Below are 15,498 nucleotides of genomic sequence, written 5' to 3'. Positions count from 1 at the left end.
ATGTTAAATATTGTAATTAAATTGTTCAATAATTACTTCAGAAATACAATTATGCATGTTTTTTGAATTTTGTGAGATGGTTTCGTGGTGAGGCTTGCAATACAGGGGGTAAAAAGATCAAATATCATGTGAATTAAACACAGTCAAAGTAAAAAGTATTCTATAAATTGATGTGGCTCTACCAGTTACTTTAGCTACGTTTTCTCAGAATTACCAAATTTCAGCAAATGTCTAACACGTCAAAATGATTCCATAGACAAAAAATCTTTATTTTTAAAAGCTTTAGTAAAAATTCAAAGTTAAATGATTCACACAAAAAAGAGAAAACAAAGCAAAAAAAAGAAAAGTTCTTGTTAACAAAAGTTCTGTTTAAAGGTTAAAATTCTTCTTTCATTTCTTTACGTTTGCTCATTCAGTTAAACCATTTCTAAATGTTTCTGAACCATTTCAAAACGGTCAGAAAACTGTTTGCCTATCCCATTTCTATATTTAAAATGGGTCTTTTAAGTCCCTGTGAACTGGGGCCTATTCTAAACAACTGACGTAATTAACACACTGTATCTTAATTATAGCAATAAAGTTCTATCCCATACTAACTTACAGGGGGATAAAGGCTATACCATTGTCTATGGCTATGACTAAGCAAACACTAATACTAATTTAACTTAAAGTATTACATTTTTAAGATAGGCTCTTACAGTTACAAAGGACAAAGAATTGCGGGAAATTGAGGTACAAAGCCCCACCCATTGACTGCGCTATTTGCATGTTGAGAACTTGAAAATGCAAAGTAGAAATGCGCTTTACTTTTTATATTTGCAGCTGCATTGTGGTTCAGGCTAAAAATGAAATTGCAAATCGGGTCATTTTATTTTACTTTTAATTTTTGCAGCATTTTTATGTGCAGACTTTGAAAATTAATTTGTAAAAGAGAAATTGCATTTTCATTTTATACTTTTCATTTTCATTTCCTTTTTTTCAGAAAATACCTCCCATAGGGACTGTTTAAGAGTGTCATCAATAGCCAATGCAGGCGAACAACAAAAACAACATCACATATTTGACCAAAAATCTCAGCCTTTTTTATTATTTGGCTGAATACTAAATTATGCTATTGTTGGATGAATGATTGTGGTAGTCTCAAGTGAGGTGCATTCCAAACTATAAGTAAATAATTGTGTGAAAAAATACATCTTAAAAATCACCATTATTTTTAAAAGCCATGGGGTTCAATAGGGTTGAGCTTCCCTGCTCATGACCCGTTAGGCCCACTGATAACCAAGGGGACTGCCCTCTGTTGGCCCGAGTTAGAAACTGTCCTGAAAATGCTCTCTCCCCTGGTCCTTCCATAGTCAGGGTGTCCTAGCCGGGCAAGGACTCTTGCCGTCTGAAACAATGTACATATCGGTACTTGTACAGAGAATCAGGTTAAAGTTGAATGGAATTAGAAAAAATGGTGCATTCATTAATTTTCCCTCAACCATTATCTAACTTGCTTAGTACAGTTGAGGGCATCAAGGACCTGAAGTCGTGGCTACCAACTTGAACTCACGGCAGGAATCATGCCACATGCCTGAAATACCCACACAAAAAAAGAATTGTCTGTTATGTACACATAATTGTATAAGTTATGTACAGTGGGTACGGAAAGTATTCAGACCCCCTTCAATTTTACACTCTGTTATATTGCAGCCATTTGCTAAAATCATTTAAATGAATTTTTTTCCTCATTAATGTACACACAGCACCCCATATTGACAGACAAAAAAAAAAAAAATTTTTGAAATTGTTGCAGATTTATTAAAAAAGAAAAACTGAATATCACATGGTCCTAAGTATTCAGACCCTTTGCCGTGACACTCATATATTTAACTCAGGTGCTTTCCATTTCTTCTGATCATCCTTGAGATCACCTTTATTTGAGTCCAGCTGTGTTTGATTATACTGATTGGACTTGATTAGGAAAGCCACACACCTGTCTATAATAAGACCTTACAGCTCACAATGCATGTCAGAGCAAATGAGAACCCTTCCTAGAGCTGGCCGTCCGGCCAAGCTGAGCTGCCGGGGAAGAAGATCCTTGGTGAGAGAGGTAAAGAAGAACCCAAAGATCACTTTGGCTGAGCTCCAGAGATGCAGTCAGGAGATGGGAGAAAGTTGTAGAAAGTCAACCATCACTGCAGCCCTCCACCAGTCAGGGCTTTATGGCAGAGTGGCCTGTCTGAAGCTTCTCCTCAGTGCAAGACACATGGCAGCCCGCATGGAGTTTGCTAAAAGACACCTGAAGGACTCTGAGATGGTGAGAAATAAGATTCTCTGGTCTGATGAGACCAAGATAGAACTTTTTGGCCTTAATTCTAAGCGGTATGTGTGGAGACAACCAGGCACTGCTCATCCCTTTGTCCAATACTGTCCCCACAGTGAAGCATGGCGGTGGCAGCATCATGCTGTGGGGGTGTTTTTCAACTGCAGGGACAGGACGACTGGTTGCAATCGAGGGAAAGATGAATGCGGCCAAGTACAGGGATATCCTGGACAAAAACCTTCTCCAGAGTGCTAAGGACCTCAGACTGGGCCGAAGGTTTATCTTCCAACAAGACAATGACCCTAAGCACACAGCTAAAATAACGAAGGAGTGGCTTCACAACAACTCTGTGACTGTTCTTGAATGGCCCAGCCAGAGCCCTGACTTAAAACCAATTTCAGCATCTCTGGAGAGACCCAAAACTGGCTGTCCACCAACGTTTACCATCCAACCTGACAGAACTGGAGAGGATCTGCAAGGAGGAATGGCAGAGGATCCCCAAATCCAGGTGTGAAAAACTTGTTGCATCTTTCCCAAGAAGACTCATGGCTGTATTAGCTCAAAAGGTTGCTTCTACTAAATACTGAGAAAAGGGTCTGAATACTTAGGACCATGTGATATTTCAGTTTTTCTTTTTTAATAAATCTGCAACAATTTCAAAAATTCTTTTTTTGTCTGTCAATATGGGGTGCTGTGTGTACATTAATGAGGAAAAAAATTAATTTAAATGATTTTATAAATGGCTGCAATATAACAAAGAGTGAAAAATTGAAGGGGGTCTGAATACTTTCCGTACCCACTGTATGTATGTTAATCCTCTTGAATGATTTCTGTGTTTTGTTTTCTTGCCCATTGCTTTTGAGAGTTCTTGTATTCTCATTAAAAAGTATGTAAAAGAAGTGTGGTTGGGTTTGTATTCCATCCATTACTGCAAAATAGTCCAAAGACATAAGTAACAAACATTAGTCAATTGTTTTACTTTTCTTAATTTATGTTGTCTCCTCCTGATAATATATGTGTATGTGCTATATTGGTCCATTCTACACTGTAAACCACTATTTCTTTATAGGGCATTCGTTTCATACATATTGCACATTCATTCTATTTTGGAACCCAGAATAGAACTTTCTGGTGATGCATTACAGAAAAAGGGACAAGCAGTTTGGTCATGATTGTTGGGATGATGAATGGGCACAAAATAATCAGATCCTTGAGGGACAAATGCAAGGTTTGTGTTTTGAGAAAGAAGGGACAATGTAGAATAAATGAAAAATATTTAGGGTACTCTGAAAATGAAATCCAGATTGGTTTTTTTGGATTTGAGAGGTCTGCAATTCAACCCTGATACCCTGTTTATTGCTTTTTCAGAAAGCATATATAGTTTCTTGAATAAGGAAAAAAATATCAAAAGTCAATTTTGGTTACATGTATGTGGTTCCTGAGGCCTGAATATAGAAAAGCCAAAAACTCAATTTAACTTTTGGTTAATTTCAAAAGGCTGCTTTGACCATGCAGGGTCATCTAAACCAAATGTTTTATTTTTGTCACATACTATACCAATTAATGTACCAGCGTGCAAAGTCTGAGCCTACTCAGTGGTTTAGTGCTTGAGCTATGAACTTTTGATATTTGATGAAACAGTGAGGATGGATAGAGAGATACTTTATTAATTCCAAGGGGAAATTCACAATAAACACCCACTCAGTAAACTAGCTATATCTTCCAAAGTATTGATCTTACAACAAAATACTACAGGGTGTCTCCTGACTAACATGGGTACACCTGGTAATTTTTCCAGAATTTTTTGAGTCTGAAGTGTTTGAGCCATTGGTTGATTTGACATGGAATGACCCCTCAACATTTAATGGGTTCAAGACTGAAGGCTGCATTATTGTGATTCATGATTATTTGTGATTCATTGTTGTCTTCTTTAAAAGTGTTTTGGTTATAGTTTATATCTCCAAGTCTGAGTGGAAACAAATCTGGTATTTAGACTGATACTGTGCAGTCTGATTAACATTATCTTTTAAGGCCACCACAGATCTAAAATGTGAGTGTGAGTGGTTTAAAAAAGGCTAAATCTTAGTTGTTTCAGGGCTATATAGTTAATCAATCCATACATTTTCTAACATGTTTATCCAAATCAGGTTCATGGGGGAAACTAAAGCTTATTCCAGAAGCATTAGGCATTAAGGTGTCAACCATGGTCATGGGGCCAATCCCCCAACAGACATAGTCATGCATATTGTCACGTTAAATGAAAGCAGAGTTGTCTATGCAGATATTGCCCAAACCAGGATTCACACTCATGATTTGGAGTATTTTGGAAAGCACTAAACTAGTAAGTGGGGAATGTTTCTTTGTAATAACTTAAGAAAGCAACATGTATTTTGAAAGATGTTGTGTTTATGTAGATAGATGTATCTTTGGTTTTAAATATGTAAAACATTATTTTCTAGTAAAGTACATCCTATAACAAGGGTTCTTTCATATGTTTGCCAAAAAAAAAAAAACATTTGGATCTATGTACAGTTATACTGTACTGATAAAAATACTATGTATTTGTATGTGCAATGCATTGATTAATAAAAACTAGATTATATTATGTTGCCATTAAATTAAATAAAAGATAAATCTTTTAATGAACGTTTAGGAACAAAAGAAATTTGAGTCCGAGGGAAAAATGAACAAAGCAGCCTGGGAAAAGAAAATAAGAAACAGTCAGCAAAGGTATGAGCCATTCTTAAAAATTTCAGCCTAAACAAGGAAATTGTTGGTTTTCAATGAGATTATTACTTATCAATGAGCTACATATGAAACAGACATATCCTGAATAAGAGAAGACTATTATTGAAGTAGAAATGTTTTCATGAAGTGAAATTTTTACCTCAGTTGTTTTGAACTTTTTCTTTATTTCTAACATACTCTGTTATAATAAAAGCACACTGTTTCACCACAGAAAATTATTTTGTTTAATTAAAATTAAGCAGAGATCAATATTATAATAAGTTAACAACCAAAATATTGTTCTGAAATGACTATAGTCCATAAACATGTCTTAATTTCTTTTCAGTATTCGGGAACAAATTGTAAACTTACTTTATTAATTTGATTTGATTATTACACTGACTAGAAATTGGTAAATAAAAAGCAAAGCATTACTCAAATCTAATAGAACAGAAGAGACAAAAGATAAAGGAAACTGCCAGAATGAGTAATACAGCTAACCTGATTTAAAATTATTCTACATTTCAGAAGCTTAACATCAGTAAAATTTGTTTTCTTAGTTTCAGTGTACCGTGCATAATTTTACATAGGCCATAAAATTAAAAGAAAATTCTACATACAACTTGTTATGATTTTATAGTGAATATTAAATGATTAAATGTCTTCACTGTATCTGCAGTAGTAGCAGAAGTGTTTCGTTAAACACTTAGACTATACAGTAAACTATATATAGACTATACAGTATATTTATCATTGTTTGTCCTACGTACTTACCTGTGCCATATGTTTCCTTTTTACTTGAAACAGAATGTCAGAACATAAGAATAAATTTATCTACTGAAAAGCATATTTCATACAAGTTTGGATGAAATAGAAGCACATGTTAATATAAAAAGGTTTGCTGTAATTATATGCATGAATAAGGAAATTATTACAGAGGAGAACCTTTATTATATCAGCACTTATAAACCATATGATCAAGTTCATTATTCGTCATTTTAGTAATTTTTAACATTGGTCTGTCTGTTAGCTAGTTTAATTATCAAATCCATAAACCCTTATTAAAAAGATGAACCATCACACACCTTGAGCAGATATCACAAGCTTTCTAAGCACTCTTAGACAAGAGCCTGTCTTAGTGGCCTAAGTCTTTGAATACGCTTCTTAGTTTCTTCTGCTATATTGGGTGGTTGACAGAAGGGGATCATAGGTGGATTAGGAAAACAAATGACTAAAAATTATTAAATTTTATGTAATGACTTGTGTAAGAGAGAGAATGTTTTGTGTAGATGGGCATTATAAATGGGATGTAGATTTCATTCCGGGACTTTGGTTTGGGTGAATGTTGTGAGGTCTGCTCCTCCTTGCTTTAAGTATCTACCCACAATGTGGGAAAGATATCCTCTGTCAAAGAGCAAACTCCTCCTTCTGACTACTTCATTATGGAAGTGAACTTCATTGCTGCAAGGGCCACACAGTCTTAGGAGTGGTGAAAAAGAAATACAGTTTTTGGTGTGCTAGGAGTGAAAGTAGCAATAGAAAAGATAATTATGCACATCATCTGCCTTCTAATAAACAAAAGTTCTATATCCTGGAACCTTCATTCAGAGACTTTTTTCATTAAATGTTAAAGGTTGTTGTAAATCAACTGTAAACCTCAGATATATATGGAAACTGGTACAAAGCTTATTGAATTCCTGAAGCTGATTTCTTAGACAAAGCTTATTGAATTCCTGAAGCTGATTTCTTAGGGAGAAGGCAGTTTCAACGCAATCATTTAATATACAGGCCCTTTTTACGCAGGTCACCCACTAAGCCTAGGCAGGAAAAAACAAAGTACAATCGTATGTGATCCTTTTGGAAAATCTAATATTACATATTCTGCCAGTGTAAAAATTTTATTTTGAAATGCAAAACATGTTCAACAATCTACATAGGTGAAACGGGAGATCCCTTTCAAGAAGCACATTGAAACTGTTACGATAAACACCTTAATTAATTTGAAGAATGGATATGTTGTCCTTAATTTTTTAATTTAATAAATTATGCTTGTCTTTAATTTGTAAATGTTTTTCATCAGTCTCATTCAAAGGTTAGACAGCAAGTCTAAGGACATTTCAAAGATAGCTGCGGACATCACCCAGAATGTGTCCTTGAGACAAGGAATGGAGAGAAAGAAGGTCATCCAGCACATCAGAGGAATGTACAAAATAGATCTTAGTGCCAGCCGATACTGGCAGGAATTAGTCCAGCAGTTAACTCATGATCGGTAAGTGTGCTGTGTGTTTTTGTAATAATGAATGGTAATAAAATATTAAGTTGATGGAACAGTAGTGTGACTGCAGTTTATGCACCTTGGCAATAGAGAGACTGATATTTGTAATACTATGTACAACAAATTTAAATATAGAATCAAGATTGGTCAGTAACACTGCATTGAGGTAATAAGCAAAAAAATGTGCTTGCTCCTTTTTAACATATATTAACATATATGAGTTAAAGCAAAATAGATCTGAGTTAGTGTGAAGTATGATATCAGTTAGCTTAATTCCCGTTAAACTACAGTACTGTTTTGTGTAGATCTTTAACACATTCTCCACAATAAAATGTGATATTTGAGATTAAATTGATTTTATTTATTAAAAACATATATACAAAAATATAAAGATGATTTTTTTTTTCTCAAAGCTTAACTTATTCTCTTTCTTTACAATGTAAAACAATGAGGACATTGAATTGGATTGGTGAACCAGGATGGATTTCCCTGTTTATCCCCTATGGGATAGAAATATAAGTGGCTGATGTGCTGATGAACTTGTGCTTCATCTACAGTAGTGTGGCTCTGTTATATAGAGGGTCCACTGGTGGTCAGTTTTTTAAGTAAATTAATAGATATATAAATAGCACATGCTCTGTGGGTCTGTTGCTTCATTAGCTTCCTGTGGTTTGCAATTGTGGCACTGCATCCATGGAGGCATATAAGAGGGAGTCAGACAAGAGAGAGAGAAGAAAAATAAAGCTGGAACGTAGAAAGAGGCCAAAAAAGAAAGAAGGTGAAGGCAATTTGGTCAGCCATTATGCTGGAGTTGAGGCAAGTGATCAGGGCTTCATGGAGGATTGTGCACTCAGCATTTGAGGGATGAATCGGTTTCCTTCTAAATAGCTGAGGGGTAACAGGGATCGAGAGAAGTCACCCTAGGTATCCAGAAGGCACAAGTGTAACGGGGAGAAGGTGGCTTGAAGAGTCGAGGCAAATGCGTCAACGGCATCAATTGTCGCTAAAGCTGTAGGCAGAACGGAGCACAATTGCTGACGTGTCTGCCAACTGCAAGACATAAAACTGGGCGAGTAAGGAAGACAACTGAAGGAAGACATACTGGGCTGATGGGGTGAGGGAGATAGAGGATGGAGGTGAAACAGGTGAGAGGCAACACTGTGACTGGCAGGAGGTTGGATGCTATAGCTAAAGGAAAAGAAGACAGAGGTGCAGCACGAATGCTTTGCCTCAGGTATTTTAGAAAGGAGATAATATTTATTGGATTACTTATTTGATTGATTTATTTATTTATTATGGAAGAATTGTTCTGCACTGTTTACTTAGGACACTGTTTAAAATATTTAGTTTGTTTTAATAAAAGCACCTGCACTTGTACACCCATCCATTGCTGACTGTGCGTGTACCCTGGTTACATTAGCGATGGTATGGATTCAGGAAGCTTCCAATATGGTTTTGGAAGAGTGGAGCCAGCCTGCTTGCTCACGGGTTCACTCACTTGCTGGTTTGACTCAAATGTCTTTGAGACGTGAAGGGTTGGAGAAGTTCAGCCAGGTCTGACGACACGTTTATAGGTATTCCTATAGTTGAAGTCCTTTCCATTGTATATGAAGAGTACAGATTGTGTATTCCCCTGATATGAACCCATGTAATATTTTCACTATGTCTACTCTTGTAACAACAAATTAGGGGACCTTTTCAATCTGTATATTACTGCTTCTAAACATGTTTTGTGTAAAGGTTAATGTGCTCTAAAGCAGTTATTTTACATGGGTGCATAACTGTATTTATTTGAACTAACTCATAATTTTTATTTTTGGTCACTTGCTAAACACATCATTATTTCAGAAGAGAGAAATTGTAGAGTTTCAGAGATGAGGTTTAACATTTCTTCTAAAGTCTAATAATGTTATTTGCTTTGAAAGGTGCCGTATAAAGTAAATTGCTGATTCTTATCAAAGTTATTGCAGTATAGGTTAGGAAAACTATGACAATGACGTTAGGCAGAAGGGAAGATCCTCATGAATGGAGCATCATCCTATTACAGGCATTACAAGTTTACACACCCATTCTAATTCAAGCTAGGCCAACTTCTCACTGTTAAGCTAACACATGCATTCTAATATGAAGTAAAGATGTCAATAACTAGAGAAAACTTAATATACACACACAGAGAATGCACAAACGCCTCACAGAACTTTTTTGTCTAGTCTCCTGCAGCCTTACCCATTACCATATTATACCTCCTATTTGTGTAAAGTAATTTTTCACTCTTCTCCACACCATTGAAAAAATTGAGAGTTGGGCCTTTTTACATATCTATCAAATTAAAATATTTGTTTTAAAAAAACAATTTTCTTTCTTTTCAGCTTTGACTCTTATTTCTCTAACTGTCAACAAAATATTTGGTGTTTCAGAGCAGTTTGGTACAATCCATCATCTTATCCCACGTCTTGGCAGCTAGATCCCACCGAGGGACCAAATAGAGAAAGAAGGCGGCTGCAGAGATGCTACTTAACTATTCCAAATAAATACTTGCTCAAAGATCGACAGAAGCCTGAAGGTAAGGTTTTACTTAATTCCATTAATCACTATGGGCCTACTTATGACATCTAATTGAAGGTAATTTCTGCACTTAGGCAATAAAAATTGTTCAGGTATGAGGGAGTCACGTTTGCCAGAACTGAGCTGCTGTCCAAGTTAATCTAGTAGATGCAATCACAATGGAACACCTATAGTCAAATGCCATCAACCTCTTAAACATCCACGCTGAACTGCATCATATGGTTAGCCTAATTGTATCAACATATCCATTTTGCCTTGTTTTCTTTTAGAACCATTCAAGCCACCATTGTCGTATCTCTTTGAAGATAAAACACATTCCTATTTTTCTTCAACCGTAAAGGATAAAGCTACAAGTGAGCATATAAGGTAAGCAGTGTATTTTTACTATGTATATGAACCATATCTTAAAAAGCATTGTGCCTCCTACAGACCGGAAGGGGGCGTCCGTCCTGGTTATATTGGGGGCCTCGGGTACAGGGCTTGGAAGCCCAGCCCTGTAGGGACCCGTGACCACCGGCAGGTGGCGCCCCGGTGCCGGAATATCCGCCCTGGCCGAGATGCCCAGGAGGACCGAAGGAGGGCTTGTGCCTCCTCCAGACCGCAAGGGGGCGTCCGTCCTGGTTATGTAGGGGGCCTCGGGTAAAGGGCTTGGAAGCCCAGCCCTGTAGGGACCCGTGGCCACCACCAGGCGGCGCCCTGGTGCCTGAATATCCCGGGAGCCCAGCACTTCCGCCACACCAGGAAGTGCTGGGGGGAATACAACGGGGGACACCCGGACGGCTTCCAGGTGTGCAGCCGGCACTTCCGCCACACTGGGGTGTGGCCAGGATTGATTGCCGGTAAGTAGCTGGAGCCCATCCAGGTTCCCATTTAAGGGGCCGCATCCCTCCATTCGTTGACAAGAGTTGGGTGGAAGAGTGGCAACGTCTGGAGAAGGGAGGAGGCGGTAGGAAAAAGAGAAGAAGAAAGAGAAGGCATTGGATTGGCCAGGACTGAGGGGTATTGGGGACTGGTGAGCTGATCTGTAAATAAGGATGGAAAATAAACATGTGTTTGTGGGTGACATTAACAAGATTGACAGCATGTTACTACGGGAGGTTGAGTTTATATTTCAAAGACAAAAATTTACAGCCAAACTAAATGCTGTGTAGACTTTGTGTGGAGGTTTTCATGACATGAATGAGTTTCCCATTTCAAGGGCATGTGTTGCTGCTGTTATAAGTATCTTGTGCATTTGAAGTAGCACATTCAGAAAACGAGTGGATGAATTGACTTATACACCTTGTGTGCATTCTTCCTTACCTGTATTCACAACTGTAGGCTTGTGGACAGGATGCCAGTACCTTGCCTAGTACATTTACATGCCCACACTCACACACAGTCACACCAGACCAGTTTTTAGATATTTAATCTAAATGCATGTCTTTGGGGTGTCAGAGACAACCAGACTATGCAGAGATGTTAGGCATGGACATAAAGAGAATGTTTCAACTCAAATGTTGAGGCATGCAGTTTAACCAAATTCTGTGTGGTATATCACTTTGCCTCTCATTTTGTCACCATAAAGCCTGATATTGTGTAATTCATATTTTAATTAGTGAAAGAATTGGTTTTTATTTCCTCAGGTTCACACGGAGGTGTATAAATGTAGCTCCCTCAAGAGAGACTCCTGGCGAGCTTCTGCTGGGTAAACATTCATATTCATATTTATTGTTGCTAATTATTTTGTTCCTGTGTGTTACTTTCCTCTTTTTCCTTTTTGACAAGTTTTAAATGGTCAAATTCACAATGAGGTAAAGCACTTATAAATACTATGTGGTGCATGAAAAAAGTTAGCATGCATATTATTTAGTATGCTATGATAGCACCTTGTTTGATGCGGTGCAATGGCGCAGTGCTCCAAGAAGGCACATATATGATGCAAAGTGTGGTTTTCCATCTTCATTGATACCTCCCCTAAGTCCAAACTACTAACAAATTTGAAAGTGCTTATAGTCAACCAGTCAGTACAATTTATCACCCAAGTCTCACCCACAGTGCTTCCTGATTGAACAAAAAGTACATACCCTGGAGTAGGAGCTTAAAAAAGTACCAGAAACCACCTACCAGTTACTATAAATGCCCCAAGTTCCTGTGTTGTAGAGATGCTACAAAACTCCTTGGTTCCTGAAAAAGTTCCTGTTCTAGGAAAATTCCTTATGAATCCCATATGTTTTAGCCTAAAACCTGTATGAATATGCAGCTCCATTATTGTAACTTATCTCTTTTTGCTCCAGTGCCTTTCACTATCCTCTTTGCCCCAGCTCACTCATCCAGTGTACTCAATCAGGAGCTGAGACACCGCATGCATGGTCAACCAATAAAAACAACTTGCACCCCAACCACCTCTTCTGGTCACAACTAGGGCATCCCAGACCCAGCTCCACTGTTCCACCTTCTTCTCACTTGGCAGGCCTTTGAATATTCAGAAAAGGCAACCGTAACCCTTAAGTGCTATCTGCTTACTCCCCATGAGGCCAGCTCCTGACCACCATGCATCCCGTCCTGTGTACCGGATCCTTCGCCAGATCTCCCCTCAAAGCCACTTGTTTCTTGACTTATCCTCCTTCCTTTTTCTGATCCCCATCAGGCCCTCCTCAAGCTCTCTTTATACTTCAGTGGGTTCAGATGCTTTAATTACAAACCCCAAAGCATAAATGAGGAAATCATCTTAACCAAGTGAGCCTGCATGTGAATGTATGACCAATCAATTTCCCCATCAATATGCTGCGTCTTTTGGGCTATGCTGCTACACGGGCCGTTTTTAATAAAAAGTCATGAACAAGCACAGATCCATAACATCCCCAAGATCCTCCTTTCCCTAAGTCCCATGTCTACCTCAGCATTTAACCCCATGTTTTCTTGTGTCTCAGTGATCCCTTTGTCCAACCACAGATCTCTTCTTTTGTTTTCAACCAAATATTCTTTTTTGCTTCCCATTTGCCATTTATATGATGATACCTCATCTTGTATCCAATGTTTCACCAAACTTTCTTCTTACACTCTCCTTCAATTTTCAGACTTTCAGCCTCCGTACATGCCACTTCTTGTTTTTCTTCATATGTCTGGCTAACAGATCTACAATCAAGTGATGTGAGACAAAAGACAAACTAATTGTTGTTCAGCAGAATTTGTTCTTACCCCAGTTGGACTGTTTCTTTCAAAAGATTGGAATGGTCTTTGTCTCAATAACAGTATATGAAGATGAATAGGAAGTACTTTTTTTCCTGAAATGGGTGGCCTTGAAGCTGCAAAAATATAAAAGTTTGTCTTACTTAAGTACATTCAAAAATTAAAGTTTTAAAAATGATCTTCAGTAACCATCGTTTTAGTTTTTGATCAGTGCTGACAGTAAATATCAGTAAAGCATCTTTCATTTCAGATGTTATACTACTGTTCTGGTAATGTTTTTCCTATAGTAATACTGATGTGGTTTTCCTTTCATTTGTTACACTCTATCACTTCTGGTTCTCTGCACAGGTAAATCTGGGATGTACTTTGTGGAAGACAATGCTACTGATACCTATGACAACCCAGTAAGCTTTATATTAAATCCTTTACATTGGAACATTGATTCAAATTATAAACATAATAAGGGATGACACAAGGTCCACAATAAGTCTGAAGCAAATGAATTAAAATATAAATGTATTTTATTATCTTCTTCAGTGTAAAATTAAGTTGTACATTTTTAATATTCAGTGTTGTATCCTGCATTTGTGTTAAGCCATATTATATAATTTCTCTTTGGTTGTAACACTGACTCAAAGACAACAGTACTTGAACAAACTGTGAAGTATGGTTATTAAACTTCAAGTACACCAGGGAGAGTAATAAAATTAGGAATGGAACAAAAAAGAAAGCTGAATTGCAATACTTAATGATGTTGCATATACTTTCCATTTAAATTGTCATGCTTTTTTTTTGTTTGTTTTTTGTTGTATGCTCTTCCTAAGCTCCTTCCATTCCAATCTATTTCTTTGTCTTTCATTGATACTTTGGCTGTGTAGGTTGATTAATTATTGATAGTTCCATTTTACAAACAAAATACCAGGTTTAAAACAAATAATAATGGTTTTTTTTAATTAAAAAGAGCACAAATGATAGCTACAGTGTATCATCGGTAGTCGTATAATTTTCCCTAATTTGCAAATTATTTGCTTTAATACTAAAACATAATCATAATATAAAATAAGCATAATATACCAACATTAAATATGCAATTAAAGTAATCCTTAGGCTGTAAAGTGTATGCTGAACAGTTCAGAGATCAGGAAGACCTCTAGTCTAATTTGATTCCTCATTTTTAAGGATTTATAAAGGGAAAATAGGCGAGTCCAAAAAAACTCCTATTGGCAGTCCACTGTGCGTAATAAATAAAGGATGAAGGGGAAAGAAAAATGTATGTATTGTACAAATATGTATCTGCGTCAAGACAAGGACGAAATAAAGGTGGAAGAGAAGATAAAGGACACTCTTGCTGTAAAGGATACAGCAGTAAAACAAAAGTAAATCTACAGATTTGTACTTAGAGAAAATAAATAAAGAAGGACATTTAAGTGTGCTTCCATGAAGCCTCGTATATTGTGTACCCTGGGTTTTGGAAGACACTGGTGAAGTGTGCTCTGGTCTGCATGTCCGGACACAGACGAGAATTTGTTACTAAAGCAAAGTACATCTGTTACACCAGCATTCTTCCATGTGCCACGGTTGATTAGCAACTCATCTTGCTGTTAATAAATTAAAAAAAAAAAAACACAGCAATCAAGTTCAACACAGGTGGAAATGCGAATTATGAGAGTGTAATATCTCACTTTTACTTCATTTTTTGCTTTCAGTTTACAGTAAGCAGCCCACTTTCATTCTAGCTAGAAACGCGTTTGATCAAGTATAAATGTCATTTATGGTACTCTTAATATGAAATGTACGCTAAAGATGGTTTTTGAGAAAACTAACAATATTTGCAGGCTGTATGTAATGTAACATTTTTTAAATACTGATGATGCAGGCTGTATTAAAAAGACACAAGGAGGACTTGAGTTTGAAACCCCTGTCCTACAGTCAAGGACAATTGCATAAACTAGTGTGGCCATACAACAGTGTTGTGTTGTGCCTACCACTATCTTTGCAACACAAATCCTGGATAAACTTCAAGACACAGATTTTTAAGTACTACTTCTGGGCCACCTACTTGCTTCTGTGGCTTTCTACTGCCATCTTGCAGAATTGTTGGTTAGATTATTGTAAACTCTCAGTTACATTATATGCATGAACCCTCCACAGATTTGATAATACATCCCAATTTACACCTCTACACAACGGGAAGCACCAAGGTTCACGGGAACCCTTAAACCTGTACCTCTTTTAATTCTGTTTTTCTACTCATGCCCTTACTCAGGCTAGATAATGGGAATCATTAAGGTACTGAGAGATTTATTAAAATACCCTATCAACTATTTGTAATGTGTATATATGTAACTCTTAAAGTTTGACTTTATATTGATTAACTTTATTTAGATAGTAAAATATACATGACATTAGATTATGTTCCTTACATAAGGCTATTGACATCACCTGTTTAAACACA

At 37.0% G+C, this 15,498-nt stretch overlaps 1 protein-coding gene across 4 annotated transcripts in view; it reads left to right on the top strand.

Moving 5' to 3' along the window:
- lyst (lysosomal trafficking regulator) overlaps positions 1-15,498 on the top strand; it is a 299,712-nt gene that overhangs the window by 225,954 nt on the left and 58,260 nt on the right. For all 4 annotated transcript variants that reach the window (XM_039737860.1, XM_039737864.1, XM_039737863.1 and 1 more), the window contains 6 exons: positions 4,959-5,035; positions 7,113-7,301; positions 9,725-9,870; positions 10,142-10,238; positions 11,498-11,559; positions 13,392-13,447. In XM_039737860.1, coding sequence (XP_039593794.1) covers positions 4,959-5,035; positions 7,113-7,301; positions 9,725-9,870; positions 10,142-10,238; positions 11,498-11,559; positions 13,392-13,447 — 627 coding nt within the window. The remainder of the gene's footprint in view (positions 1-4,958; positions 5,036-7,112; positions 7,302-9,724; positions 9,871-10,141; positions 10,239-11,497; positions 11,560-13,391; positions 13,448-15,498) is intronic.

This window comes from Polypterus senegalus, chromosome 16 (assembly GCF_016835505.1).
Source record: "Polypterus senegalus isolate Bchr_013 chromosome 16, ASM1683550v1, whole genome shotgun sequence".
Taxonomy (NCBI): domain Eukaryota; kingdom Metazoa; phylum Chordata; class Cladistia; order Polypteriformes; family Polypteridae; genus Polypterus; species Polypterus senegalus.
Note: the sequence above shows the minus strand (reverse complement) of the source record. Positions and strands in the feature narration are given on the sequence as shown.